Source organism: Ammospiza caudacuta, chromosome 1 (assembly GCF_027887145.1).
Source record: "Ammospiza caudacuta isolate bAmmCau1 chromosome 1, bAmmCau1.pri, whole genome shotgun sequence".
Lineage (NCBI taxonomy): Eukaryota > Metazoa > Chordata > Aves > Passeriformes > Passerellidae > Ammospiza > Ammospiza caudacuta.
The window spans coordinates 101,971,063-101,984,547 of record NC_080593.1 but is presented as its reverse complement, the minus strand read 5'-3'; the positions used below and the strand labels follow the sequence as shown (position 1 = coordinate 101,984,547).

Sequence of the window (13,485 nt, the reverse complement as noted above, 5' to 3'; positions counted from 1 at the left end):
CTGTAGATCTTGACTTACAAAAGAAAAGAAAATCCTTCAGGGATTTATTAAGGAAAAAAAAAATTATGAAAGCATTGCTACTTGAAAAGTTTGCATTGGTGAAGAAACCAGCTTTGAGAAATGAGTTTCCCTTCCTGCCCTTCCCCTCACCCACCAGTTTTCCAGTGCTACCAGCACCCAGACTGTTTTAATACAATTGTTCACAGGGCCACTCTGCAGGCCAGATCACTGAAACTATCTGCAGTAAATATCAACCTTAAAATCACTCTTCAGCCAGACCTGATAATTGCAATGGTTCACAGGATGGCCTTTCAGCCAACAATAACAGCCAAACAAGCAGTGAACATAAGCATTGTGACCTGAAGGGGAAAATTTTTCTATTTTTAAAGTTGGCTCTGCTGTGAAACCAATGAGACAGACAACAAACCAATCATACAGCAAAAGGTAAGAGAAGTGCTGACTGGGGACAAAATATGAGCAAGAAGAATCTCAGCTAATTCTCAGCAAAGAGAATTCCCTCATGGGAAGGAACTGAGGAAGAACAGGCAAAGCTCTGACACTTCATAACATCCCTAAAACACCAGAGAAGAGTTTAGACACAAAATATATTGCACACATACATGCAGGAATGGGTACATGTATCCAAGGTGTTACCCTCCAAGAAAATACTCTGCTTTACTCCCAAATAGACTCATCACAATTAATAACAAATTCTGATGGCTGTAAATTGCTACAGGCCAAAATTAAAAATAAAACATCTCAGCTGAAGGAGTGTACTCCCTGAAAAGTACAGATCATCTCCTCAAGCACCGAGACAGTCCCTACTGGCTGGGTACAGAAGTGATTTTGTAAGCCAAATTCACATGGTGATTAGCTCAAAAGCAGAAAACCTTCTCAGACTGCTTACCTCTTTTGCACTTTTAATTTTGGCCAGGAAAGTGTAGAGCTCCATTGTTTCAGCAAACAGAGCCCGACACACAGCTTGGTAGTGGTTGGGCGCCTCCGATCGCGTTGGCAGGTGGGCAGCACACAGCTAGGGAGAAAAATAAATAACAGGATCAAAACAATGCCCATGGCTTTCATTAATGCTACAGAGCTTGAAATAACATGTAAGTGAATGCAACCAAACATGAGACATTTAAGTTTAGTCAGGAATTGTGTATTTTCTATACCTTCTGTTCCCATTTGTTTTATGAGAAGAGTACTATGAGAATGGTAAGGGAACTGGTAGACCATGTTCTAGAAAACCAAGACACTGCCTTTTCATAACAAAAAAAAAAAAAAAAAAAAAAAAAAGGAGGGGGGACAATAAAATTCAACATAATTGTGAAAACAAGCCATCTTGCAGTAGCAAATTTTGGGAAAACATAATTCAAACCAGCTTTAACAGTAAGTGTTAAGTATTCCTATGAACATGGAAGAGAAATGTATCTCTGCTGGTTTATGAAAGGATGGAAGGAGAAGCAAGGAAAAAAGTACAGGGTAATCATCAAGCTGAAACTCTGATCAGATTTATTTCAAGCAGCACAAAGATTTTAAAACTCAGCAAGAGCTATGGAAGCACAGGCTTATTGCTTTACCTCACACACACATGAACGTTTTCAAACACAGGCATAGCTAATGCAAAGGAACCCTACAGGTGTTTCCATATATGCTAAACTTGTCAAACTCTGAAAGCCTATTCAAATCACTAAGAATTATTCACAGTTACTAATGAACAGTCAGTCCAGCATTGCTTCTAGAGCAAAACATGCAGCTCCCATTTCCAACAAGAGAAGTTATACTGAAACCAGCCTTTACATTTCAAACTGAGAACCTGAATTGTTTGAGTGACATCCAGCTTCACAGACATACCGTTTACATGGAAATATTGGCTGAAAACAGACAGAATAAAACAACATCTGTAATTTGTTTCCTAAACACTTTTAAATTAAAAAAATCTCAAAGCTGAAACTTGAGTATGGACAGCCATATACTGGTACATATGTAAAACCAAGGTCTTAACCAAGGCCATAAATTTGGTCTTGTTTATGTGGTTCTATTGTAACTATTTATATATATATATATAGCTACATACAGATCTCCAGAACTGAAGCTTGAGACAAAAGCCTCTTTAGCAGAAGAGCCCTTAATTAGCCTAGTGGCATACTTGTCTAAATCTCTCCTGTTATTTCAGTGAACACTGCTGTTACAAGGGGCACAATGCATGTAAAGCTCAGGCTGCTTTTCCATATTACTTTCCATTTGATTTAAATCCACACTGCCACTAAAAGGTGTGGTGCTGTGGCCTCCAGCTGTAGGGATCCACAGATACCCTCCTGCTGGCACGGGAGTTCATGCCCTAACTCAGAGGATTACTCACCCTGACAAAAATCAACAATGTGAAGGAAATGGAGCAGGAGACAATTACTCTTCATGGCATGGACACACTCCCAGAAGTGAAGGTAAAAAGGAGCAAGGAGAACATGCTGCCAGGGTGGGAGAAGGGAGGAAGGGCTGAAGAGATTTAGACTGCCTCAATCTCATTGACAAGTTGCTCTCTGAGGCCATAGGCCCCTTGCTATCTTTTATTTCTTCCCATTAGAATAACAATACAGAGCTCAGTGGTCAGATTTGGTCAACTTCTTTGATAAACCTTTACAAGCACAATTATGTACCCCTGTGTATTTATCTACTTTTTGTTGTAAAAATGAATACACATACAGAAAGTTTATATATACGTGTGTGTACATTTTTATTCCTTGCTATATATTTTTTCCTGTATATTTATTACTTCCTATATATTTTATTCCTTCCACATAGGAAATGCAAGGCAGCCATGTTCATGAAATTGCCCTTGATCCCTGCACTTCAAAATTTATGCTGTTTTACAGTGGATGGCCAAAATTTTCTTACACTCTTCAAATTAATTTCTGGATAATCACAAGGACGTAGTTGACATATGTCTCCGTTTTTCTCCCCACTCCCCAACTCCCCACTTTTTTCGCTTTTTCCTCCTTTTTTTTTCCTTTTCTTTTTTTCCTTTTTTCCTTTTTAACAAATGGGTTCATCTCCTTGGCAGATAAAGGAAGAAAAACCCAAACAGATGCACTCCTAATGCATGCAATAGTCATAGCACATACCACAAAGATAGAATCTACTAAACATTTCTCTTAATGAAAATATTAGAACATTAGACCAGTTCTGAGTATGGTTGTACTCTTTTTTCTCAATAATGAATCATGTCCTTACTTGCCTTACTATGTTTTCATTTTCTAGTAATTAATTATAGTACAGAAAAAAGAGTTTCATTCTAAAATACACTACTTACAAAAATAAAAATATTAGCAACTGCAATTTTGAAAAAGGTCATAAAATGTTGTAAGTCTTCATAGCTGAGAATAAAATTTTATTATTACACAGACTGCACACAGGTTTTTAAGAATCCTTCTTTCTTTATTCAGAGGCATGTTAATTAGAAACATTTTGCATCAAATATTGAGAAAGTTAATGAAATGCAGTGGTGAGAAGTTCAAGCAGGGAATGGTTGTAATATTGATTCTATTAGTGAACACAAAGTAAAGCAAAAAAAAAAAAAAAAAGCCTGCTGAACCAAAGTTACAAAAGCAATCACATAAAACCTGACCATTTGCTTTGCAAACCTTAGGCTGCAGGTATTAAAAGAGGGCCAGCAGCTCCTACCAACTTTCATGTTCTGAGAAATCAGTCTCTGAGTCATCTTATATTATGTGAAGATGCATTACATAATAAAACTTCTTGTGGTAATATTAAGTCAAACGACTCAACATGAGTTTTTTGGATTAGGGAAGGTAAGCCTGAAGAAAAAGGAAAATGTAAATAGGACAGGCTGATTTTTTTCCCCCTTCATTGTAATATATTGTACTTGCACATTGGTTCAGAACCCCAACAAGCTGTAACTTCTGCATGAAATACCACAAAATCTAGGCAGGCAAGGCAAATCAAGCATGAAATGTCACTTCTAGCCTGAGTTCAGGATATTTATCCACTTTAAAAAAATTAAAATCTTTATGGTAGTAGTGTTTGAAAAGCTATGTTTCTGTAACACACAACAAAAATCTCAGTCAGTATGTTTTAATAACTGAGATATGAAAGAATAACTATCTAATGAACTCCTCTTCTTACCATGTCAGGGTGGTAGTAGTGCAAGAAGGATTAAGATCATATATGCAGTCTTTTCCAGTCATTTTGAGGTTGTATGCTTATTCTGACACTTGCCTTTTCATCCCTCATGATACAACTTAAAACTACCCTAAGGGGAATGAACTCAAACAGTGCCCAGAGCTTAACACAAGGCCTGCTTGTTCTGCTTCCAAGAAGTCTCAAAAAGTATGGCTCAAAACAGATTATGTGGTATTTGCAAACTGGTGAAATAATAAAAATATTATCAACTACTAAAACATTAACTAGCTCAGTCTGTAAATATTTCCATTTGCAATCATTGTGAAGAGCTGGGATTTCTGAATATTTTTTTTCTAACTGAGCCTATCCAAAACCCCAGTTTGACCCAAAGCATTCAATCTTTGCTTAGATCACTAAGAAGATTAGAGGCTGTTTCCATCCACATTCAGGGTTCACAGGAAAAAAAGGCATTATGTAAATATCATAGCCTTGCCAGCTCCTCCAACTTCATCCTCGGTTGACTAGGAAACAGGGTGCACCAAGCCAAAGCAGTGCTAACAGGAATCACAATTTAACCATCTGAAGATATCAAACAGCATTTTTTGCATTTCTTTGAATATATTCCAGCAAGGCCTCCATAAAGTTACAAGAAATACACTAAAATGCAGCTAAGCTTTGCAAAACCATTTTGGCTAGATATATATTGGAAGCTTCATCAAAACACCTGGGCTGCTGGAATTAAGATTTCAGAAGACAAAAAGTGTTTCCACTTGTAATTATCTTGGGGAATGCACCACAAAGAAGAAAAAGATTTCTTTTTCCCATGGGCCACAAAGACAGGCCATTGATATTATGCAAAACATATTACCAGCCTGCAAATGCCAGGCTTGTTAAGTGTTTTGAAAGCCTTGGAGTATTAACAAAGACTTAAAACATGTACTTTTTCTTAAGCAACAAGAAGAAATTACTTTAACCAACAGATCACTGAACATGCAAGTGTACCAGCTATTTGCCTCATCCTTTGCAGTATGGTACTGCAACAGGTTCAGAAAATAAAACTCAGCTTGAGATGCCTTTTCAAGTCCGGACTATTTTCTGAAAGATTTTACCTCCATGAAGATAAACTAGAGTTTATGATTAGGCTTTTGTTTTCATATATATCCTTCTTAATATGAATATGAACTTCAGCAGCCACACACCTTACCAGAGAAATTTTACCAAGACACGACCTGCATATTTGTAAAATTTAACTAAGCATTTTGCTTTACTATCCAGAATAAAACTGAGGGATGGGCTCCTGACAGGAATAAGTGTGTTGTCATGAGTTTGTAAGATGTTTCTGCCTGCTAGGACCACCCCTGTACACAGTACCCACAACTTAGGCACAGTAAAAGTTTTGAGGTGGCTTTTACAACATCTGGAGCCAATTTCAGCTGCTTCCCAGCACTTCAGAGCTGCTCTCTCAAACATTCCAGGCAGCCATGTGCCCCTGGCTCTGCTGCTTGTAACTGCAATGGGCCAAGGAGTGCCCGATCCCTCTGACAAGGACTCTAGGGGAACACTGCTGAGCAAAGACTGCAATAAGATAAAAGGGATGGGAGCAGAGTTAGCTATTAATCCACAAAATAAATTAACAGAAAATACAGAAAGTATTCACAGACATTTACTCTTCACCTGCAAAAGTTTGGTAACTTTTTAATTGATATTTTAAAGGATCTTTTGCAAGTGCCATGGAATGCCCAACTGCTTGACATGGGATCTCCTAGTTAATTTTGGACACCTCAAGGAAAAGGTAGGTTTTGTGGAAACTGAAGCAAATTGCCAGTACCAAGCACATCTACCTTGGTATTTAAGTGTTCTCCAGCAGTCTGCCAAGGCCTTCCCTTGGGCTGGTATTTGTTGTTTTGATCATCGCTTTCGGGTGGACAAGGGTAGTACTACACAGTTCCCTACTTCACGATTTCCAAATTTAATGTTTTGAGTAATCCTCCCCATAAAATAATTTAATAAACACAGTCTTTCTTTACTGATTTTCCTTTTCAGTATGAACCTGCAAATGCAGCAGCAAAGTTATTGCATTTAGCAATAACAGGTATAATTGGCAGAAACAGCGGCCTTGGATGGTTCTCTCCTTCAGGACTGTGTAAAGGACACAACAAGGTAGCTGCTGAAATTGAAGCCAAAACTGCAAATGGAAATTGGATGATGCAAGGATTGAAAACACTGCTTTGCATAGGATGCTGATCCTTAAAGAAATGTCCACTTGTCTTCATCAGATAATCGTCATTGTCATCGCTAAGTACCCTCTGCTTTGCAAAGTCTAAGGATTAAAGGCTTTGAGCAAATTATTTATATTTATGCTGAAATGTCAAACAGGAATGGACTAACAAATGTTTACAAATGCCCTCCTGAGTCAAAACTGAAGTCAGCCTGCAAGTAAAATTGAAAGATGCTCCTCATTAGGGTAGACTGTGCTGGGAAATACTGCTGTGAGATTTTGGGTGCTGCCATTGTTTTAGAAACACAAAGCAAAACACACAGATTCAAAATGTTGAGGATGAAACTGGTTCACAGTTAAGGGCTCCCTTCCACTTTTTTCTCCTGAACAGAATATCTGTCCTGACATTGTTTCCTTCAGGTACCAACTGCATTGAAGTGCTCAGCACCATGACTCATTTTCTTTCTTAAAATCTTAATACTACACAACTATTTGATGAGTCTTAACTACTTTTCCATGCTATTAGACTGAATTTAGGCAGTGATGAGAATCTTGATAAAATTTTAACAGACAGCAACTGCAAGATTAACACCCCACTGAACTGTCTCACCTATAAACTTGAACCTTACCCAACAACAGACAATTAAAGGTGAAGATAATTTGTAATCTGTTACATTTATATGATACCATCTTTAGGAAAATGAGTTTTACAAATATTTAACATAATTACAAACACTTTTGAAAGTACTTAAAACTTACACTGGTGTCAGGAAGAGAAAACAAACTCCACTACACATTACTGAGTACATCTCAATTTTTAAGCCAAATCCTATATTTTTCATGCTCAGTGAACCCTATTCTCACTCTTTATTAGCTTTCTAAGAATGAAGGAAGACCATGACTATCAAAACAGACTTTAAATGAAAGTCAACCTATGTTTTTATGATACAATGATTATTTTCACTGGACATTTTGATATTAAATTTTCAATGACTGACTAACTTTATGTGCTAGTGCAGACTTCTTGACAAAGTTGCACTTGTATAAATTCTCATTTCCACTTGAAAGCCATGAGGGTAGTATTTTTACCCCTCAAATACAAGCCCCTACATACAACTGTTTCTGGACTATGTGTTAAGTGTATTGTTACACTGTCTTTACACAGTGGACTAACAACATCCTGCTTCTCAAAGAGACTTGTCTCAAAAGACCCAATTAAGTGAAAACCAATTCTGCATTCTGTCTTAGTTTCAGAGAAACTGTGCTTTGTTGTTTCTTAGCAGAATAATGGAGGAATTAATAATATAAATATGCAGTAATCTGAATTTGCTAGCTCTCCTTCTTTGACTATTCAGTGCAACATCAATGGGATTATTCATGGGCAAGTGTGAAAACCTACCATTTCTGGTTTTCCCATTTTTTTACATGAAATGTCAATTCCTGCAACATTTAGCAAAACCACTAGGTAGCCTGTCAGCAACAACTGCTTTCTAAAGCTCTCTGCTTCACAGGTAGACAAGAGCTTACTGCAACTCTCATCTGTACCACTCACACATCTGCATTTCATGCTGGAGCAGCAGAGTGAAGGATGAGACGGAGGCATCTGGGTAAGAAAACCAGCTTCAAAAGCAGAGCAGAGGCATAGATGGGAAAACACGATAAAACTGGATAATTAAAGGAGAAGGGGAGTGGCTGTGCAAATTCACAGGGCTACCTGTAGTTATTTAGCTACCAGCCCATTAAGCTGTGGAACCACCCTTCACATTATTAAATAACTTAGAGCTGAACAACTGCTAGCAAAGAGCTGCACCCTTGTAATGCTATTTTGTATGTTTGTCTGCCATGCTGCTCAGGCCCTCCTTAGGGCTGCAGGGTGCCTTCTCCTGTTCCTGAATTACTGCTTCTGTTCAGGAGAGGAGAGGAGAACTGGTTTTGTACCAGGATTCTTGGCATATGCAGTAGAGAATGAGGGCAGGATGGAAGCCCTTCTTTCTTCCCCTCTCCCCAAGAGCTCACATGAGCAGATAAAGCAGTGATTACACCCAGGCTGCTGCTTGGGAAAACAAAAAAAAAAAAAGGAGTATTTCAGGAAAAACAGTAGAAAATAGTGAAGTATTTAAAACAGTTTAAATGAGAAAACAATTTTATCAAAAGGTATCATAAAATGTTGGGGAATGACCCTCAAATCAGAAACCAAATCACAGAGACACATGTAGAAAAGGAAGGGGAGAATAGTGCAGAAGAGAGGCTGCATCTCTCAGCTTTTGAATAATGCACATCAGTCTCATCATTACACAGTTGAGATGTTGTATACATTCTAATTGAGAGACAATATATTAATGTAGGGCAGTTTATTCATGAGCCACTTAAAATCCAATTAAAATATATCAACTAAAATAAAAACATGCACTTTTCCTTGGCAGCAATTTACAGTTCACATACAAAGCTTTAAAGTGTGTGTGTGTGTGGGGGAAGCTTGTTTGTTTTTATGTACAGTGCTGAAATTTCTCTCAGTAGGCATAATAATAATAATAATAATTTGCTTTCATGTTTTGTCCTGAAGCATGACTTCTTTATTCCTATCCAAAAAACCAGTTTTCCAGCCACATAGCCAAATATACAGCATGACAAAGCATAACAAGCTTTTAAACTTCACTCCCAATGAAAAAAATCAAGTAACTTCTAACCAGTCTAATTTTGCTTCCATTAGACCTCATCTTATGGAAAGTTTTTCTACTCCTTCATGTATGCCTACTCCTTATTTGTACAACCTTTGTCAGGAAAACCAGGTCTTGGAACCCTGATTGCATAAAAAAGGCCTACACAAAAATTCTTTCTCTTCTTCTTCCAGGCAAGTGTGCTTAACATTTCTCTCTTAAAATTTATAGCCACTGAATCTTGCAATTGCCTTATCAAGCATATCAGTTACATAAATGTTAAACATGCCACTCTAAGGTAGGTATGAACAAAATTATTTAACCCACAATTTATTGATTAAATTGATTAAGTAATTTTGATTCAAATATATATCATTGTTTATTCAAACAGAATAGATATGCAATAAAGCAGAATGTTAAAAGTGGTTACAAGTGTTATTTTCTCCTCAGTTCCCTCTGTTTGTGGCCCTTTTTCTTACACACACTTCATTCCTGGAAATTGCCTCCAGTATGGTAATTACTAGAAATTGAATTACCTGGAGCCAATGGCTCTGAAATACTCCCTGCACATAGGTGGGACTCACCACCTGTAGGGACTGCAGATGGTGTTTATACTGCCCTGGATGATCAGAGACTTGAGGCAAAGACAACTCTGCTGCTTCACTCTGCCTCCACACGTGTCTTCCCATTGGCAACAATGGGAGTAAAAGCATTTTTTTAGCACTGTGTCACTGCATTTTTACCACTCTGTCAAGTATTCAAGGCCAGCTCAAGTACCCCAAACTGTGCTAAGTCTGCACTGTGGGGAGTGTAGTCGTGCTGCTGGGGCTCTGTCACAGCCTTGCAGTCCATGCCCACACGTAGTCTTTCTCCCTAGTGATATTAAGAATGACAAATTTTAGTTTTGTTAGTGCAGCTGAGGTCAACACAAAGCCCAGTGGGCTGGTCAGGAATCTTTTTTGATATGGAAAATAAAAAATTCTGGATCAAAGCCATTGCTGACCAAATCACATATGCTACAGCATATTTTTCCCTGCTCTGTTGGTCCATTTGCACTTCTATGCACTCAAAAAGTCTCTAGGTGAACATTTAGGATGGACAGCTGTAGTGAATTATTAACCATCTTGCAGCAATTGATAGTTTTTTTGAAATCTTAGGTCCTGAACTCATAGGAATATATATGAAATATAACCGTCACTATTTCTAATTAAGAGATTGTGCAGATTCTAGCACATTTTAAAGGCTGATCTCTTGATGCAATCTTAAAATGTATTAGTTTCCTCACATCATGACTTCTTGGAGGGGAGAGCAATGAGTCTCTGCTTCCAAAAGAGATGAACAACACAGACCTCAACACAAGACGGGAACCCCAAGATGGAGAACAAGAGAGATTGTCTCTTGCTAATAAACTGAACACAAGAACATTTCTTCCTCTTGCTTAAGGCTTGCCTTTTCTTTCTAACAGTTATCTTGTTTATTTCAAAATGTGCCACTTGTAGAAGTAGGGCAATCCATGCACCTGGGCCAATCTCTGACTGCACAAGCAAGTTTGTTTCATTTTCAAATCAACTTCTCTGTACTTTCAAATGCTGAGCATTCTTTTGGAAATGAATTTAGTTGCACACTCAGAAAAAGATGGATGGAAAACATATACATAGTTTAAAGTATTTGAAGAATCTTTCCAACTTTTATTACCTTGCTTTTAATTAGCATAAAATAATTTTGCACTTTAGGTTATCTCAACCATATCAGATAGGTCTTACCATTCTTATCTGAGAAGGAACCTTGTAGAAACAAGTATGTTCCTCCCTAAAAGGGATGTGGCCCTCAACAGAGAATAGTTCAGGGGGAAAAAACGAACAGCAAAAAAACCCAACAATAAAAAAGACCCATACACCACAACCCAGCTACCAGCCACTTGTTCATCAAAATCTTATTATCTGAAGGGAAAAAGAAAAAATGGAGGTAGCAAACCATTTTTCTAGTTCTCCAGTCAAGGCTGCATGATTGCTTTGTTTTCAAACACAGCCCTTAAAATAATTAAACAATTTTGTGCCAAGTACTCTAAGGACCTGCGCCATAGGTAATTATTTGCCTGTTCTCAGTTACACATCATGAAAGATATATCTCTACAAGTCAGGCAGGAACTCCCAGCTCAGTTCTTCAACTTCAAACCTACCTTTAAACCCCCTGGCACTTGCAGAGGCATATACTACATGTCCATTGAAATTGATGCTTTTACATGATAAGTCTATCAATGCCTTCTAAAGCAGAAATATAAAGGGAATTTTATCTCTGGAAGGCAATTAATACTGTAGTGACTGCAGTCCAGAGAGAGCAAGGTTATCAAAGGGGTGATCATGGTAGAGCACTCTCCTGCATGTACTCAAAGACCAATTGTTACTCTTGGACAACTCTTTTCCATACTAACATTTTTCATAATAAAACCACTTTTGAAGGCTGAAAGTCAGAGCAGTTATATTTCTAAAAACCAGGACTTAGAGCAAAGTACAGTAACTAGAAATGCAAGTATATACATCTATTTCAAATATTGCTACCTTCAGAAAGATGAAAGGCAGCTTAACATCAACTTTATACTGAACTTTATAGCCATGGATAAAGGGACATCTCTAAGACATTGGCAAAGTGCCTCAACTGGAGTTAGCCAACAGCTCTGAACCGAATTTTGGATCTACCATCACATCTACCAAAAGTCTGGTGTAAAACTGCTGAGTGTTAAAGCTCACAGATTGTTCTGTCAGCAAAGATAACTTAAAATATCATTCTTTTGTCAAAAAGCCCAAAACTGTTTCTAGAGGACTTTGTGCCAGTATCCTGAAGTACACCTCAGTGTCCCACAAGAAAGATGGCTTCAAAAGGAATCTGGGGGAGGCAGGGAACACAAGGGGGGATCAGCTCCCTCAAACTCTGCATGACACCAGCAAGGAGCTGCCAAAAAACCACTCTGCTTGCAGCACCTTCATTAAAAGGCCTAGATAGCTGCCAAATTACCTTCAAAGAGAGGTTAGCTTTATCTGCCAGAGTGGTAAAGAAAATTAATAATCCTTTTATTGTGGTAGGCATGTAAGACAAAAGAGGTTTGTGGACGGTGTCTAGTTATCTTGCTGGTTATCTCCCCTTAGCTGCCCTGCACCCAGGCACAAGCAACACCTGCCCAGAGATTACAAACCTCCTGAGTTTCACCTGCACAGCAGCAAGTGTCCTGAACACAACAGAAACACCCGTCCTGTTCTACCTGCTCACTTGACCACAGAGCCAGGCTGAGGGAGGTGGGTGCCATCCATGCCCTGGCCACCAGGAAGGCACCTGCAAGGAGCAGGGATATTCCCTCTCTCCCTCTCCAAGGCAGGAAAGCAAGCCCAACTTGTAGTGTTCTGAGGTGAGGGTTTTTTGGTTTTTAAAGGTTTCTGGTACAGACAGATTTCAGCAATTCTGCTGAAGTGACACCCTGAGGCCAAGTGTCTCTGGCAACCACACCTCACTGGAAAGTCCCCAGCAAAGTGCCTTAGCTCCAAACACAGTACGCATCATTACCAGGGCAAGAAATTGCAATAAGAGCCCTCCTTTGCTCACCAGCACACTCAAATGTGAAAGGGACTGACATCACCCTTTTAAAAGGAGCACAGTGGTTACTTTCAAAGTAAAGCTGACCACATGTTGACCTCCAGTTACACTGCCCCAGATGAAAAATCAGGACAACTGTTTAAGACAGCAAATGACATCACTTTAATTAATGAAACCTGTCTATCAACATAATTCACTTAAACACTTGTCACGTTCAAAGCTGCTTTAAAATTACTTTGAAGGGATTTATGTGAACTGTCCCCAGCTTTCTTCATCAAGCTAAGGTACAGGAATCCCTTCACTTTCTATATGGGTTTATAAGAAATTAAACACAAGGGCAAACACAAGGACAAAATAAATTAACTCACTGAGTATTTTTATTTCTAGTATGTTGCCTAGAAAACATATTCCTTTTTTTTTTTTTTTCCTCTGAGCCATTAAAAATAGCTCTAAGTGTGACATGGTGCTTCTGTCCAGACATGAAAAGACTTAATAAATCTTGCTAATACTGGTTGAACTTCAGTTTTTTTAATTTGTTTTTGTTTGTTTGTTTGTTTGTTTGTTTAATATCACATGCTACCACAGAAGATTTCTTTAAAAACAAGCCCTATAGTTCACTTTCTTCACTTAACAGTGTCATGTTTTTAAACATTGCCTTACAATTTTGCCTTTCCAAAAGGTGGATTGAGGATAGCGATATCTTACATCTACCCATGTAAGTACATGTGACTGTACAAAACACATATATGGGGGCTGATTGCATACAGTATAGAACAGACTGGTAGATGTGAATTGATTAGAAGAGTCCAGTTCATAAAGAGTTTTGGCTTCATGAAAATTTGCTGATTTAAAGCAAGTGTTGGTCTTAATGCTCACATCAAGAAA

At 38.2% G+C, this 13,485-nt stretch overlaps 1 protein-coding gene across 1 annotated transcript in view; it reads right to left on the bottom strand.

Moving 5' to 3' along the window:
- SPIRE1 (spire type actin nucleation factor 1) overlaps positions 1-13,485 on the bottom strand; it is a 126,465-nt gene that overhangs the window by 47,660 nt on the left and 65,320 nt on the right. The window contains exon 4 of the mRNA XM_058803094.1: positions 908-1,033. Coding sequence (XP_058659077.1) covers positions 908-1,033 — 126 coding nt within the window. The remainder of the gene's footprint in view (positions 1-907; positions 1,034-13,485) is intronic.